This window comes from Tauraco erythrolophus, chromosome 15, assembly GCF_009769465.1.
Source record: "Tauraco erythrolophus isolate bTauEry1 chromosome 15, bTauEry1.pri, whole genome shotgun sequence".
NCBI classification, from domain to species: Eukaryota; Metazoa; Chordata; class Aves; order Musophagiformes; family Musophagidae; genus Tauraco; species Tauraco erythrolophus.
The window spans coordinates 625,053-639,378 of record NC_141479.1 but is presented as its reverse complement, the minus strand read 5'-3'; the positions used below and the strand labels follow the sequence as shown (position 1 = coordinate 639,378).

The 14,326-nt window shown below is 50.0% G+C and overlaps 1 protein-coding gene across 3 annotated transcripts in view; it reads right to left on the bottom strand.

The window, feature by feature from the left end:
• Positions 1-1,707: 1,707 nt before the first annotated feature.
• NLRC5 (NLR family CARD domain containing 5) overlaps positions 1,708-14,326 on the bottom strand; it is a 52,483-nt gene continuing 39,864 nt past the window's right edge. For 2 of the 3 annotated variants that reach the window (XM_086621127.1, XM_009984825.2), the window contains exons 40-48: positions 13,684-13,767; positions 12,700-12,783; positions 11,756-11,839; positions 10,584-10,667; positions 9,738-9,821; positions 9,490-9,573; positions 6,482-6,565; positions 5,312-5,395; positions 1,708-4,000 (exon numbers count right to left, since the gene is read on the bottom strand). In XM_086621127.1, the coding sequence (XP_086477253.1) occupies positions 3,919-4,000; positions 5,312-5,395; positions 6,482-6,565; positions 9,490-9,573; positions 9,738-9,821; positions 10,584-10,667; positions 11,756-11,839; positions 12,700-12,783; positions 13,684-13,767 (754 nt within the window). In that variant the 3' untranslated portion in view covers positions 1,708-3,918. The remainder of the gene's footprint in view (positions 4,001-5,311; positions 5,396-6,481; positions 6,566-9,489; positions 9,574-9,737; positions 9,822-10,583; positions 10,668-11,755; positions 11,840-12,699; positions 12,784-13,683; positions 13,768-14,326) is intronic. The other variant, XM_086621128.1, reaches the window with a different exon arrangement.

The following is a 14,326-nucleotide window of genomic DNA, read 5'->3' as shown; positions in this document are numbered from 1 at the left end:
CTTCCAGTGCCTAAAGGGGCTACAGGAAAGCTGGAGAGGGGCTTTGGACAAGGGTGTGTAGTGACAGGACACGGGGTGATGGCTTTAAACTGAAAGAGGGGAGATTTAGATCAGGTATAAGGAAGAAATTCTTCCCTCTGAGGGTGGTGAGGCACTGGCACAGGTTGCCCAGAGAAGCTGTGGCTGCCCCATCCCTGGCAGTGTCCAAGGCCAGGTTGGATGGGGCTTTGGGCAACCTGGTGTAGTGGAGGGTGTCCACTGGACGAGATGATCTTTGAGGTCCCTTCCAACCCAAACCATTCTATGACCCTAGGAGGTCTCCACACCCTCTGCCAGCCCCATTTCCCTCCTGGCACCCCAGGAACGGGGCAGGGGACGCAAGACGGGCTCACAGGTCATGACCGCTCCTGCTCAGTGCAGGAAACATCCACCTAAAAGCTGAGCCTAGTTTTTTAGGAGTAAACCCCTTCTTTCTGTGTAAACTCATCCAGAAACCATCACAGGAAGAGACAAGGTTACACCTGAAAGAGGAATTCGGTAGGAGAAGCGGGGTCTGTGCCGGATCTGCCCTCCTACCTCCCTGCTCCGGGCTTAAAAACGTCGCTTTGGGGGAAATCAGGAGAGGCAGCCAGTATTTCACGATGCCAATGTGCCTATTTTCTCCAAAACCAATTTTTCCCGCATTTTCTCTCCTGCCTGGTGCGATGCCTCCAAGTCACAGGAGGTTCGGCGCTACCTGGAACTGGTTTTAGCGGAGGGAAAGGGCGACTGCATTGCCAGCTCTTTGAGACAAGCAGCCATCGCGTGCGAAAGCCCAGCCTGGCCTGGCTCTGGCTTCTCTGAGCACGCAATCCGGGCTCCTCACCGTCCCCAGCACTGTGTTTATTTACAGCAGTGTATTTCTTTCTAAAGATCTGGTCTCAGGAGGCAAAATCCCTTCTGTGTATGAAACCAGTACTGACTAGCTCCGACATTGTCTTCCAGAGACTGCAGGCGGCCTGAAACAATAGGGGTGTGCGGAGCATCCTGATACATTTCCATTTTTGGACCACGATAAATCTGAAACCGAATCGTAGCAGCTCCAAAAATGGCCCACGTTAATGATCTGCTTGGGGATCGGTTTGGTGTTCAGCCATCACGCACAATCCCCAGCGGCTTCGTGTCTTCCTGCCTACCAGAAGATTCATTTAACCCCTCGAAATTGGACAAAAACCCCCAGTTTCCCCTTGGAAACTTTCGGACACGACCGCAAGCTGTGAATATGGGTACCGGCAGCGCAATGAAAATGGGAAGCACAACGGGGAAGGGCGGCCTCAAAGTCCCTGGCATTCCATGTAAGAGACAGACCAGGGACCAAAGGCATTGTCATGTTTCACGTGCAGCTCAATCCAAATCTTAATTTTTCTTTTAAATGCAACCCACGCGCTCAAACGACACAATTTTAGCCAAAATTGCTGGATTACGCACAACTGCTTCCCATTTTTGGGGGTTTGCTGACACCTGGTGTTCTGGAAAAGATGCTGCGATGTCCTGCAAGTCCCTGGCTTGACGTTTATTTTCAAATAGTACATTTCATCGCGAGGGAAAACGACCCACCGCTGTGATCCAAACCCAGGAGATCTCTCTACAGCCGCTGCTCTACCCAAGGCGGCCACTTAGGGGTGGCACCCGAGTCTCGGAAACCAAAACTGACCTGGAAAGACAGGCGTTCATCACAGTGGCATTCATTTATTCACTTACAGCCCATTTCTGCACCCAACAAAAAAAGGAGAAAAAACAATAAGCAAGAAGGAGTGTTTCACACCCGTAAAGGAAGAAAATAAATGGTGGCAACACCTGAGCAAATTCGAGTGCAGGAGTGGGTGGCACCAGGGGAGGATACAATGGAGCTGAACAAAGATCTGTCTGACGGCCATCCCGGCTGGTTCTCCCTGGCACACGGGGCTGTGGTAACAGCAAAAGGCTCTGGCTATGGACACTATCAAATCATAGAATGGTTAGAGTTGATGCAACAAACTTCCTGATAGGGACATTATACATCTTCGAAGATGACAAAATGGTCATCACAAAGTGCTTTAGAAAGTCCAATCCTCCTCCTTTCCTTCTTCATGCCGAGTAAAACTCAGCCTCTACTATTTATCACACATAGCACTTAGTCCTACTAAAACGCTGCTTCAAACGCAGGAAAAAATGGATTTTCAAGCTCACAGCCTGGACTGGAGTAAGCAAACGGAGAGTTACTGCAAACTCCGTTCAACCTCCAGTATTTCCAAAAGAAGTCCCAGGAGAGCAGGGCCAGGGAAGGGCCCAGCTGACAAACACACTCACCGTGAAAGCTGGGAGGAGCTAAGGGCACTGGGACACCTTTCGGTACGTGATCACGGCGCCTTTTGTGCCACCCTCTTCCTCTGCTGGGTGCTGGGAAGATTTGCATCTGTCAACTAGAGCTGAAAGGACAGAACGAAAATAAATGCCACACTTGGTGAAGCTTTTCCTAAATGCCAGTGTTTGAATCTCAGGTACTCCATTACTTCATTGAATTATGGCCTGATAAGGAATTTTGCCAACTTTTTTTAATTTGTAGCAGCTTTTAAACCCTTTTCGGAGCGCAGTCTCTGCAAAAACATGTCCTACCTCCACGCAAAAACATCTGTATCTCACAGATGCTGATCTTTAAATAAAGGACAGTGGCTCCCCCAGGAACAACAGGCACCAGCCATCCCTGTCCTCTGACAAAGGTCTGCTGGACCAGCATTTCCACCTCATTCCGAATGCCTGCCCTGCCCAAACCAGACCAGTGACACCTCCCCAGGCAAACCCTGCTATAAACCAAAATTCCATAAATAAATCCACCGCAAGGACTAAATATTTACAGCACAAACACGTAAGGAAAACATTATAATACAAGTTCATAAATAAAGAGGACGATGTGGCCGCACTCCTGCAATGCAAGCCGGCGTTCCGTGCTGTAGCCCATCTCCTCCGCTGAGCAGCGAGCTTGGTGTTTGGGATCTTCTCTCTTCAGTTCTCACAGGTCCCACACCCATTGCCCAGTGACACGTAGGCGGTGGGATTCAGGGAAGAGCAAAGGCTTAAAAGGATCTACCCTGTGGGCAATGTTTCAAGCTACATGAACCCCTCAGTCCACCTCAAAGCCATGAGTGCAATCGAGTCTTCCCGAAACTCACAAAGGTCTATGGAACCGGCACGTGGACATGCTCCACAGTGCACGTTCTCTCACGCAGAATAGTTGAGTTTTCTCACAAAGTCTTTGACAACCTCAGTGCTTTAAAGTTCCTCACTGAAACTTACGGCGACATCAGCCTTCCCGTGTTATCACAGTATAAATACCGATCATTTGGGGAGATTTCAAATTTCCAAAGTCCTGAAGCTTCTCCTAGGAAACTGGGGCCCATTCTGTGTGAAAAGGAGCCTGCTACGACGCAAACCAAACCACCAAAGCACACACAGAGGTATTTCACACACAGCTCCACACAACTTTCATGCAGCCTGTCTGAGTGCATCTGGAACAGGGTCAACAGGTTCCTAAATCATTTTACAATGCTCATCCTCCGAAGAGGTGCTGTAATCTCGGTTAAAGATGATGAAATACTCCGCTGGCTTTCCGAGTGCCTCAGCAGACGCGTCTCATCCTCTTGAGGAGAGTCCCAGTGTTTTCACACCAAGAACACCACCTGCTCAGCAGCCATTCTCCACAGCCTTTTGCTTTTCCGCATCACAAAAGCTCACGAGAAGCGAAACACCACTAAGTGCTCACACCCGCTTCAGTGCAACGAAGGAAGACCTAAAAGTTAGTTTTTAACGGCAGGAACTTTGACTTCCTGGGCTCTTCAGTGCGATTTTTGAGGGCAGTGTGAGACGGAGAGCAATTCCAAGCCAGGCAAGGGCTCTGCTTTGCTAGTAGAAGGAGAAACACAGTCTTGGGTCTTGGCTTGTCAAACTCGCGGCCAGCTCCTTGGGCACTGGGTTGTCCCACAGCCTACAACGACAGCAAACGTGTTACTGTAGGACTAGGTGCGGTGAGCGAGGAGGTGGCATGTCAACCACCACGGAAGAAGCAGCTTTGGGTTTTCCTCAAAGCAGGTCCACCAGTGAGACAGGAGCAATGTATGGCCGTATCTCAGCAACCCAGCAGCTGCCTGCTGAGACAGACTCACTTATCTGGCTTGGGAGAGAGATTAAGGCTTTCAAAAGTCCTCAAGGCCACCAGGATCTCAGAAAGCAGAGGAAGAACTCAGTTACACACAACCAAGCTGATTTACATGAGCCACCCTTCTTCATCTACCTCATTCGGTGGAGTCTACCCAAAAGCTTCCCATATTGGGTCTCTACCGTGTGAAGCAGAGGGCCCCGAGGAGTCAGAGGGACGGTGTGCTCTGATGTGCCCACCAAGCTGAGCCAGCACACAGGGGTCCCAAGCTCCAGCCAGGAACATAAACATTCCTCAGCGGTTGCTCTCAGGCTGCTCTCACTACTGGGGAAGGCAGAGCCTGCTTTGGGCCAGAGGGACAGCTCAGGTAGGAGCAGACACTTGGCTGTAGGACCTGTGTTATAGAATCATGGAATGGTTTGGGTTGGAAGAGACGTTAAAGAGCATCTAGTTCCAACCCCCCTGCCATGGGCAGGGACACCTTCCACTACACCAGGTTGCCCAAAGCCCCATCCAACCTGGCCTTGAACACTTCCAGGGACGGAGCAGCCACAGCTTCTCTGGGCAACCTGTGCCAGTGCCTCACCACCCTCAGAGGGAAGAATTTCCTCCTTAGATCTAATGACTAGAGAATTATCTGAGGCGCTCTCCGAAGAGTGACTTTTCAAATGAGTGAAGGATGACTGGGTCTCTCCTACAAGAGGTTTCTAGTGGAGTTTGATACACAGGGTTTGGAGAAGCAATGACAAGAGTGGGGAAGATCAGGTATCCAAGTATCTGCAAGATATGGATCCCGGGATAGAGTGGGACAGGGCAGGAACGTATCACAGAAGTGAAACCAGACGTAACGAGAGACAGAAAACTTCCCGATGGGGACATTACACAACTTAGTCTTCACTTTTGCCTCATTTAATGCCAGTAAGCTTTTCAGTCCCTTTTTCCCAGGACTTTCTGAGGGGGTGGCGCTGGAGCTGGCCTCAGCTACTTGGCTTGCTTCTGCATCCCCTGCAATATCCTATTCCATGCCAGCTAACCCAGGGCAGCAGGCTGGCACAGGTCACATCTGTCCCAAGACTGGTCATCCCAATGCCCCCTTGCTGAGCCGGTACCCAGCCACAGAGCTCTGTGACACCTCCTCACCTTATGAACTGAATTTCCGGGCACTTGGCGAGTTCCTCTGCTAGCTTTGTGGCCCCACGGGCGCCAATGCGATTTTTCTCCAGACTGTTTTAGAAACAAAAAGAGAGTTTTAAAACCCAAAACCAAATCCAGAGTGGAAACCAGCTGAGTAATCACTGGCTCCTTCTCCTGCCCCAGAAGAGCTACACTTCTGCACAAGCACAGCAACGCCATGCAACTTACGTCAGCCTCATCGTTGTGACCAAGGCCCTATTTATGCAAGAAGCATGTGGACACTGCTCCCTACGACCTTCTAGCAACAGGACTTCTAGGATCTCTTGCCCTTGGAGCACTCTGACACATCCTGCTGTGAGCGTGGTGCCAAAAAACGCTAGTAACAACTCCTGCCTCAGGCACAACCCTCCTGCTGGTACCTGTGAAACCGCCAGGCTCTACTACGCAGTTTCCCTGCCCCCAGTTCCTGACCCCATGACCTGCAGACTAGTATCTTCACACAGCTGAGAGATGGAAGACACATACCACATATTGCAAAGGGCCAAGGGGTGGAAAGCTCCATGACCAGCTCCTGAGCAGAAGATGACAGTCTCTCCCATGAACAGGGCTGGGCTGTGATGCCACCAGTGACACGGACCCCAGTTGCTGGCTGCACTGTGGATCCAGTGCAGCAGCTGCATCTGAGCTTCCAGTGAGCTCCTATGGCCCAACACCCACAGCTTGGCCACTCCATCCTGGGGATGGACTGCTCGCCTTGCTGCAGGCCTTCACAAAGGAAGGCTCTCTGAGCACAGCACCCATCTAGACTATCCCAGACACTAAGGAGAATTAAAAGCTTGCACGAAGCAGCTCACATGAGGTCACTGGGTGATATGAGTCATGTTCTAGAAATACCAGTTTGTCTACCCTGACTCAAACCAGAGGCCTTCACAGACTGGCTTCTGCTTAGATACCTGCACTGCCAACACCTTAAATAAAAAACGCCTCTGTGCTGTGTATCACCCAAGCAAGGCTGGCCCTTGGGGCATGCAGCAAGAATGCTACGCAAGAATTTGAAGTGCCAAAGCCCGTCTGTTGTTCCAAACATCCGACCCCTTTTCAGAAGTGCTGTGTTTGAAGGCTCAACGACAGAAAACCAAGTCATCTTCCTGGGGTCGCTCTCAGGGCTGTACTCACTCTAACATCTTCAGCTTTTCCATCTCTGGGAGAGCGCTGGCCAGCTCCTGGGCTCCTCCATCACCAAGGGCGTTCCAAGACAGTCTAAGACAGACAAGAAATCCCAGCTGTGAGTCAGCTGGTAAACACAAAGGGAACAACAGCAGCGCTGTGAGACAAGCCCCTCACAGACCAACCTGCTTACCAAGGGTTATTACCCTCTTATCATGGCAGGCAAACGCTCCCCTGCTTTACAAGCTTAATTTTGAGGAGCTTCCTGTTTCACCACACTATTTCCATGTGTGGTAAGACACTAGAGAATGTCACCACAGAGCCTGGGCACTGTGGTTATGTCCAGAGTCCTGCAGGCCCAGGGAACGAGATGTGGAAGATGGAAACGACTGCTGAGCACGCAGCTTTACCCCAGGGCAACTCCTCCTTGTGCTGAAGGTGTTCAAACTCTTGCAGCAGCTAAGGTGCCACTCAGACCTGCTCTTAAAGCCACCTTTTGACTCAGATTTCTTTTAGGATAGCTTGCAGAGCTCTTGAAATGCTAGGGTTTTAACTTTCTGGTGCGTTAGCAAGTGGGAAAACTCTTCAGCTCCTTTCTTTGCCACTGGCTGAAGAGCCGGGCCGTTTCCCTCTCATGGAAAATGGAAAGCTGGCATGGCACCAGTTGGTGCTTCGCTACGATACTCAGCTGAGTGATCCTGGGGCTGCCCCATGGAGCCATTCCTCTACCCAAGCCTGGGCAAATTCACAACTTCTGTATCACATGTAGGAGCCAAGAAAGGAAAGGCAGGACAGGATCCAGCTCAGCCTTGAGGCCTTCCACCAAACAAGTTCACGGCCTGTTCGAGGATTTCATGGGTGTCAGTATATGGCTCACTGTGTCACTCAGATCTCCCAATGACAGAACTCGTGTGTCTCCACTGACAAGACAAGACCCCTCCTAACATAGAATCATAGAACGGTTTGGGTTGGAAGGGACCTTCAAGACCATCCGGTTCCAACCCCCCTGCCATGGGCAGGGACACCCTCCACTACACCAGGTTGCTCAAAGCCTCATCCAACCTGGCCTTGAACACTGCCAGGGATGGGGCAGCCACAGTTTCTCTAGGAAACCTGTCCCAGTGCCTCACCACCCTCAATGTAAAAAATTTCTTCCTTAGATCTCATCGAAATCTCCCCTCTTTCAGTTTAAAGCCATTGCCCCATGTCCTGTCACTCCACTCCCTTGTCCAAAGCCCCTCTCCAGCTTTCTTGCAGCCCCTTTAGGCACTGGAAGGTGCTGGAAGGTCTCCCTGGAGCCCTCTCTTCTCCAGGCTGAACAGCCCCAACTCTCTCAGCCTGTCTCCAGAGCAGAGGTGCTCCAGCCCTTGCATCATCTTCGTGGCCTCCTCTGGACCCACTCCAGCAGCTCCATGTCCTTCTTGTGTTGAGGACCCCAGAGCTGAAGGCAGCACTGCAGGGGGGTCTCAGGAGAGCAGAGCAGAGGGGCAGAATCCCCTCCCTCGCCCTGCTGCCCACGCTGCTCTGGATGCAGCCCAGGACATGGCTGGCTTTCTGGGCTGCAGGTGCACATTGCTGGCTCATGTTGAACACCACTATTAAAGGAGAATCTGCCTATCTGTTAGTAAACCAGGAGTAGTAACCCCCACATTGTTAACTAGTCTTAGAGCCATGCTGCAAGTGACACATCTATGCACTGACTATTGCTTTACTCATCCCATTACTCCTCTGGACTGAGTAGTTTCAGCATCAGAAGTCATTTCTCCTGGGTCTGGCAACAAAATCCTGGCTTTGATCCAATCCCCTGAGTTCTAAGATACCCGTGATCTCCACCCAAATACCTTCTGGGAGAGGGAGAGGAAAGTCTGGTGGGTTTATGACCCATGCATCATTTTACTCAAACCATCCATGAGTACTTTGCAGAACTGAGGCACAGAAGAGCAGCATGACAACCAAGTGTCACAGCAGAGACGACTAGAGAGCCGAGGTCTCACAGATCTACATCCTGATAGAGGAGTGACCTCAGCCTAGGAGGTCCGTACCCTGCCAGCACCTCAGGCAGTGTTAGTCTTTGTTAATAGCTCAGCGTTGATGAGAGTGGTGCTGACCTCCGGGGATCCTGTGTACTAGAATTAAAGTCCCCGTAGTGCAGTGGGGCAAAATGCTTTCAAAAAGACATCAGCTGGGGCAGGTTCCCAGCAGGCTCCTCGCTGAGGTTCTCCTGGGCAGGTGAACACATGTCAGAAGGCAGTTCGCCCATCTATGCTGTTTACTGAAAACATGTCAAACATCCACACATCAGAGCCACCCCTTTTACTCCAGTATGGAGACCGAGATTGCAGCTGGTGGCACACCCTGCTCGTCTACCAGTTGAAATCACTTTGCTTTGAGCTCTCAATTCAGCCCCTACGATTGCACAGAGAAGCTCCTGCTCTGCTCTGAGAGCCAGCTGTGGCCTCCTTAAAAAAAAATTGGAGGCAAGACATAGAACACAGAGAACAAGATGAGGAATTTGTCTTGCCTTGCAAAGCAGATGCTTAAAGACCAAGACTAACAGGCAGATGATTCTATGAGCCCTCTATATTCTCTTCAGCTCTTCACATTCAGCTTTCAATAAGTTGCTAGTTATACCAGGAAATTTTTAGCGGTGAATTTCGTCAATTAGTAAATTACTAGTAAATGTATCACTAAAAAGTACTTAGTGGTAAGTATCAGTAAGTATTTAATAGACTCAGACATGTACAGCAGTTGAAAATAGGAGGAGACATTAGAACAAGAGTGACCTTGTTGTAGAACACTGGAACAGGTTGCCCAGAGAGGTGGTGGATGCTCCATCCCTGGAGACATTCAAGGCCAGGTTGGACGAGGCCCTGAGCAACCTGATCTAGTTGGAGATATCCCTGTTCCTTGCAGGGGGGTTGGACTAGATGACCTTTGAAGGTCCCTTCCAGCCCTAACCAGTCTATGATTCTATGACCTGCGTGTTGAAGGGTCTCCCCATCCATTCCCACACTCACATGATCTCCTCCATGGAAGGGCACTGTCGGAAGCCACGAGAAAGTGATTTTGAAGCATCATCAGTGATTCCACAGAGTTTCAAGCTGAAGTAGCAGGGAGAGACAAAAAAAAAGAGGGCAAAACGTGCTGGTGTCAGAACCAGTGGGCAACACGGCACCAGCACCGTCTGCGGCACTCTGCCCCGGCAGTGCCACCGACAAAGCCAGCCACACTCCGCCCCGGCAGCCTTCGGAGCTCTGCTACTCACTCGACCTTCTGGAGGCGTCCAAAGCACGGCAGCCCTTCGGACAGGGCGCAGACACTGCCTTCCCCGAGGTTGTTTTCTGATAAACTGTAAGAGTAACGGAAAAGCTTTGAGCGGCCACAGAACAAGTGGGTTCAGTCAGAGAAATGGCACCACCAAAACGTAACTCTGTGAATTAGCAAGTCAAGAACCAGCACCCGGACCAAGCGAGTGCTCCAGACAGCAGGGACAGGCCAGACTGGCACATGGCAACTCAAGTCCCTGCTATACTCCAGTTATACTGGAGTTCATGACTGGTGTGACTTGAGAGGAAAGGATGGTAAGGGAGGGTGGGAAGAAGACACGGCGCTCAGACTCGGGGGCAGCACTAACCACCTTCCAGCCTTTACCAGGGTGTGCTGCTCTGCTCTCATCTACCAGCAACAATCCATGGCAACACCTCCCCTACGCCAACGTGTCTCTCACCTGAACCACCACCACCTCAATCGTTACTTAACAACATACAAGCAACAAAGAACGGTAGCATCAAGGATGCAGCACACGGAGTTAACTCACATCACCTCCCTTCTTGCAGTTCCTTATTTAGAAATTCTATTGCTCCCCAGGTTACTGCAGACAGTAGTTCAGAGGCAGGGGGCTACATAAAGCCTGGCAAACAGCACTGGCAGGCAAGGTTTAACATCCAGTGACCTTCAGAGAGCGTGTCTAGGACGGGTGGAGGGATTGCCCTCTTTGGAGCCACCCTGAGCACGGAAAGAGTCTACATGACAGCCTCAGGCCTGTGAGCTGAAACGATTCCCACCGGTCCACACCTTTGGCACCATCCCAAGCACACCTGCCATGGCCTACCTTATCTCTTCCAGCAGCCCACATGCCACCAGGGCTCTGGCCAGCTCCATCCCTCCTGCTGGGCCGATGTTATTGTTCTGCAAGCTAACAAAAGAAACACAAGCATTGGAGAATTATTTTAGAATGAAGCTGTAACAAAAGCTCATTATTGAACTTGCCAAGAAGGTAACTGTTACATCTTTTGAACCAGTGCCTGGTGCTGCTAATAACCTGGGATCCTTGCAGACTAGTCCTAACAAAGGGGCCTGGAAAACAAGGAGGCAAAGTGGGGGCCAGCAATGTGGCTACCACATCAGATAGCTCCTGTTGCTGTCAACAACACGTAGCCCTAAGGAGATGCAAGTTCAGTGGATTTGCTGGTGCTCACAAGGAAGGAGCACAGTCAGCCAGTCGCTGCAAAGGCTGCACAGTGTCCCCAGGAGTCTGCCTCCAGCTCTGTGCACATGGCATCAGTTTGAGGGGAGTGAGGAACAGCCTCAAGAACAAAGAGCAGATGGGAAATCTCATGTCTGCAGACTTTCCAACACCTTCCCAGTGAAGACAAGAACTTACCCAGAGGACTAAAGTCTCCCACCACTGGGATTCCTTGTCTGAGTTATCTTTTGACGATACCTTAGACACAGGCTGGAAGACACACCACTAGGCTAACTGAGCCCAGTGAGCTCTTCTAGCTCACCAATTTCTTGCTTTGCTACTGTAAGACAGTATGAGAAAGTCCTACGTCTTAGAGCCCTGGAAAGACTCCCATAAAAGGTTTAAAAATAGATTACTACTGAGTTCAGGGGGAAAAATGACTCAGAGTGCTGGCACAAAACAGTGAGGGACCACAAAAGGTGCCTGTATTTATGCTTACATTGAACCAGAAGGAGAGGACAGCCGGAGGCATCAGAAGCTAACATACTCCAAACCAATCTTAAGGGTTATTTTACTGTATATACAATGTCTGGATCATCTCTAAAGTTAACCTTGCAAGAGATTATGCAAGAATGGTCGACGTGACTTGATGCAGCAGAGTAACTGTGGAGGTTTCTCAATCCTGAGACACTTAAAATAATGTCTAAACAAGAGACGAGTGCACCGCCGCAGTCTATGTCTTTTTTCCATGCCTTCTTTCAACCATCCCACGTATTCCCAAGATATCCAGCTTTCCTGGGGCAGAGGCTGACACTTACTGCAGGATCTTGAGGTCGGCCATGCGAGGCAGACAGAGGGCAAGTTTCACTGCTGTCCTGTCTCCAAAGCCATTCCTTGATAGTCTGGAAGGAGCAGAAACGAAATGTTAGTGGCAGTGAACTACAGAGCCTCATCCCCCACCTGTGGGGCACCCACATGCATCCGTGACCCCCATTCTTCACCCACATGTGCATTGGACTCTGCTGAAAGGAGCTAACGTCCATGATTCAAAGGGCACTGGGAGAGGGAGGAAAGAAGGATGAGGTTTTTGTGATCCTGCAGCAGGAGTTAAACAGCTGTAAAACTGACACGCACCTCTCGGGATCACACCCATCTCCCTTTCTGACTGAGTCATCCCGAGCTGGAATGAAACTGAAACTGCACTTTTTAACATGTGCCCTTAGTCCCGTACACTGTAATCTAAAGGTTATATGAATAGCTCCAGCATTTTAACTGTAACTTTTCCTGATTTTTTTTTAATTATTATTTTATTTCTTTAATATGACAGGGCACGTACGTTCTATAAACTGGTCTGGAATGAAATGACTGATAACACACCTGGCTGAGTAAAGCCTCCACCTGTCCTCTTCTCTCCATTTTCGCAGCCACAGAGACCACTGCTGGTTTCTTACGAAACACAGGCACCGCACGGCCCGTACGCCTGCGACACTGGCTGTTCAACAGCAGGCTCATCTCTCCCCCACCGATGCAGTGCGTACAGTTCTTGGGAACCTCCAAGAGACTGCAGTGAACAAGCAATCCCTAAACCTCCCACACTCAGCACCACGCATTCCTATCCCATGTGGCTGTGAGTTTTTACCCTGCTCTCATAAGAGTCAGTGATAAAACTGATTTTGGCTTTACTGGAGCCAGATTAGATTTGGTTTCTACACCTCAATTTTCGTCCAGCTTCCTGAAGGGACATTGGAAATGACACACTTACAGTAGCTCCTCGATGCGTGTGCAACAGGCAAGGGCTTCCATCAACTTTTCCCCTCCAGCAGAACTCAGACTGTTCCCTGAAAGGCTAAAATAAGCACAAAAGACTCTCAGAGACTGAATAAGAACCAGAACGCACCAGTTTAAGATATATCACTGTTTGCCTGGCGTGATGGAAGACTTGGGTCGCTGCAACAATGGGCTACATGGGGCTACAGTGGTGTGTCCAGAGACACAGGTCTCTGGAAAACAGCCTGTAGCGTGTTTTTGTCAAGCACTGAGTCACTTCTGCAAGTACTGGAGGGAAGGAGCAGTCTTCCCTCTCTCACACAGAACTGGGAATTTCCTTTTCTTGTTCAAGTCATTTCCAAGTTTTTCATTTCAAAAAATTCCAAGGCATACGCCAGAGCCGAGCCTAACAGCCTGGATTCTCTAATTTCAGTTCCCTTGGAGCAGGGACAGTTTCAATCCATGTCTCCAAGACAGAGCCTTGTCTAGAGACTGTGTCCTCACTTTGACAAATTCTCCATTTCACCTCTACATCCACTAGTAAAAGAAAGCAGTGTAGCAACACTGGGGGCCGCCACACTGGGAACCCTACAGACCCTGAGCAAAGGTGCTTGTACGATCCACAAGCTTGCAGATTTATTTTCCAGGACACAAGCGAGCCTGAGATCTCTCCAACCAAACAGCTAGAGAAGGCCAGCAAGTGGCCACCGCTGTCTCTGGGGGTGACTGCACGAGGACACGGCCGTGACTTTCACCTACACTGGCAGAAAAAGTTGTTGCCAGTTCCAGCTGTACATGGGAAGGCAGGAGAGGGAACACCTTCCGTTGGTTTGGTAGGTTTTGTATCAGGTCTTCAACAACATTGAAAACACTGGGAGGAGGTGGAACGTTACGAAGGTGGCACAGGGCTTCCCACACAGGCTTCCCCAGCAGCTGTGGCCGTAACCAACATCACTACAAAAAAATTAAAAGGACTCACTCAATTCTCTTCAGGTTTTGCATTTCCGGCAGGACAGCAGCTAGACTGATCAGGCCTGGATCTCCAATCATGTTGTGGCTTAAACTTTAAAGAGAAGAAAGACTGTGTTGTAAAGGAAAACACTAAGTGCCAGGCAAAGTAGGAGACCTTATTTCATGTCTCTCATCTGCTTGATGACGCCTCTGACCTTGGCAGCAGAATCAAAGAGCTGCTTGTCTCAACTATCTCATGAAAGACTAATAGCTGTTAATGAGGCATTTAAGAAAATTCCAAAGAGCAATCAAAATCACTGGATCTTGTTAATGGGTGGGAAATTACTTCAGCCAGGAACGCCAAGACAGGCAACAGCTGGTCATTATTTTCCAAACTACTACAGTGCTGGATGGACAGAATCTGGCTAGAGAGAGAGGAAAGAAAACAGAGCAAGCCTGAGGTTGGCTCTAAATTCAGATCTTTTCAGCACAGAGAAGTGCTAGGTGCAAGTCTCTCCCAGGAGAGAAGAGAGCTGCTGGCCCTCTCCTGGATCCCAGGAATTCCAGAGAAGATTTAAATCCAGAGGCTGTTTAATCCATTTTCTATGTGACCGCAGCAGAGTGGAGTTAGACCAAATTCTCCTCTTCTGAACACCAAGCTCTGATTTCCT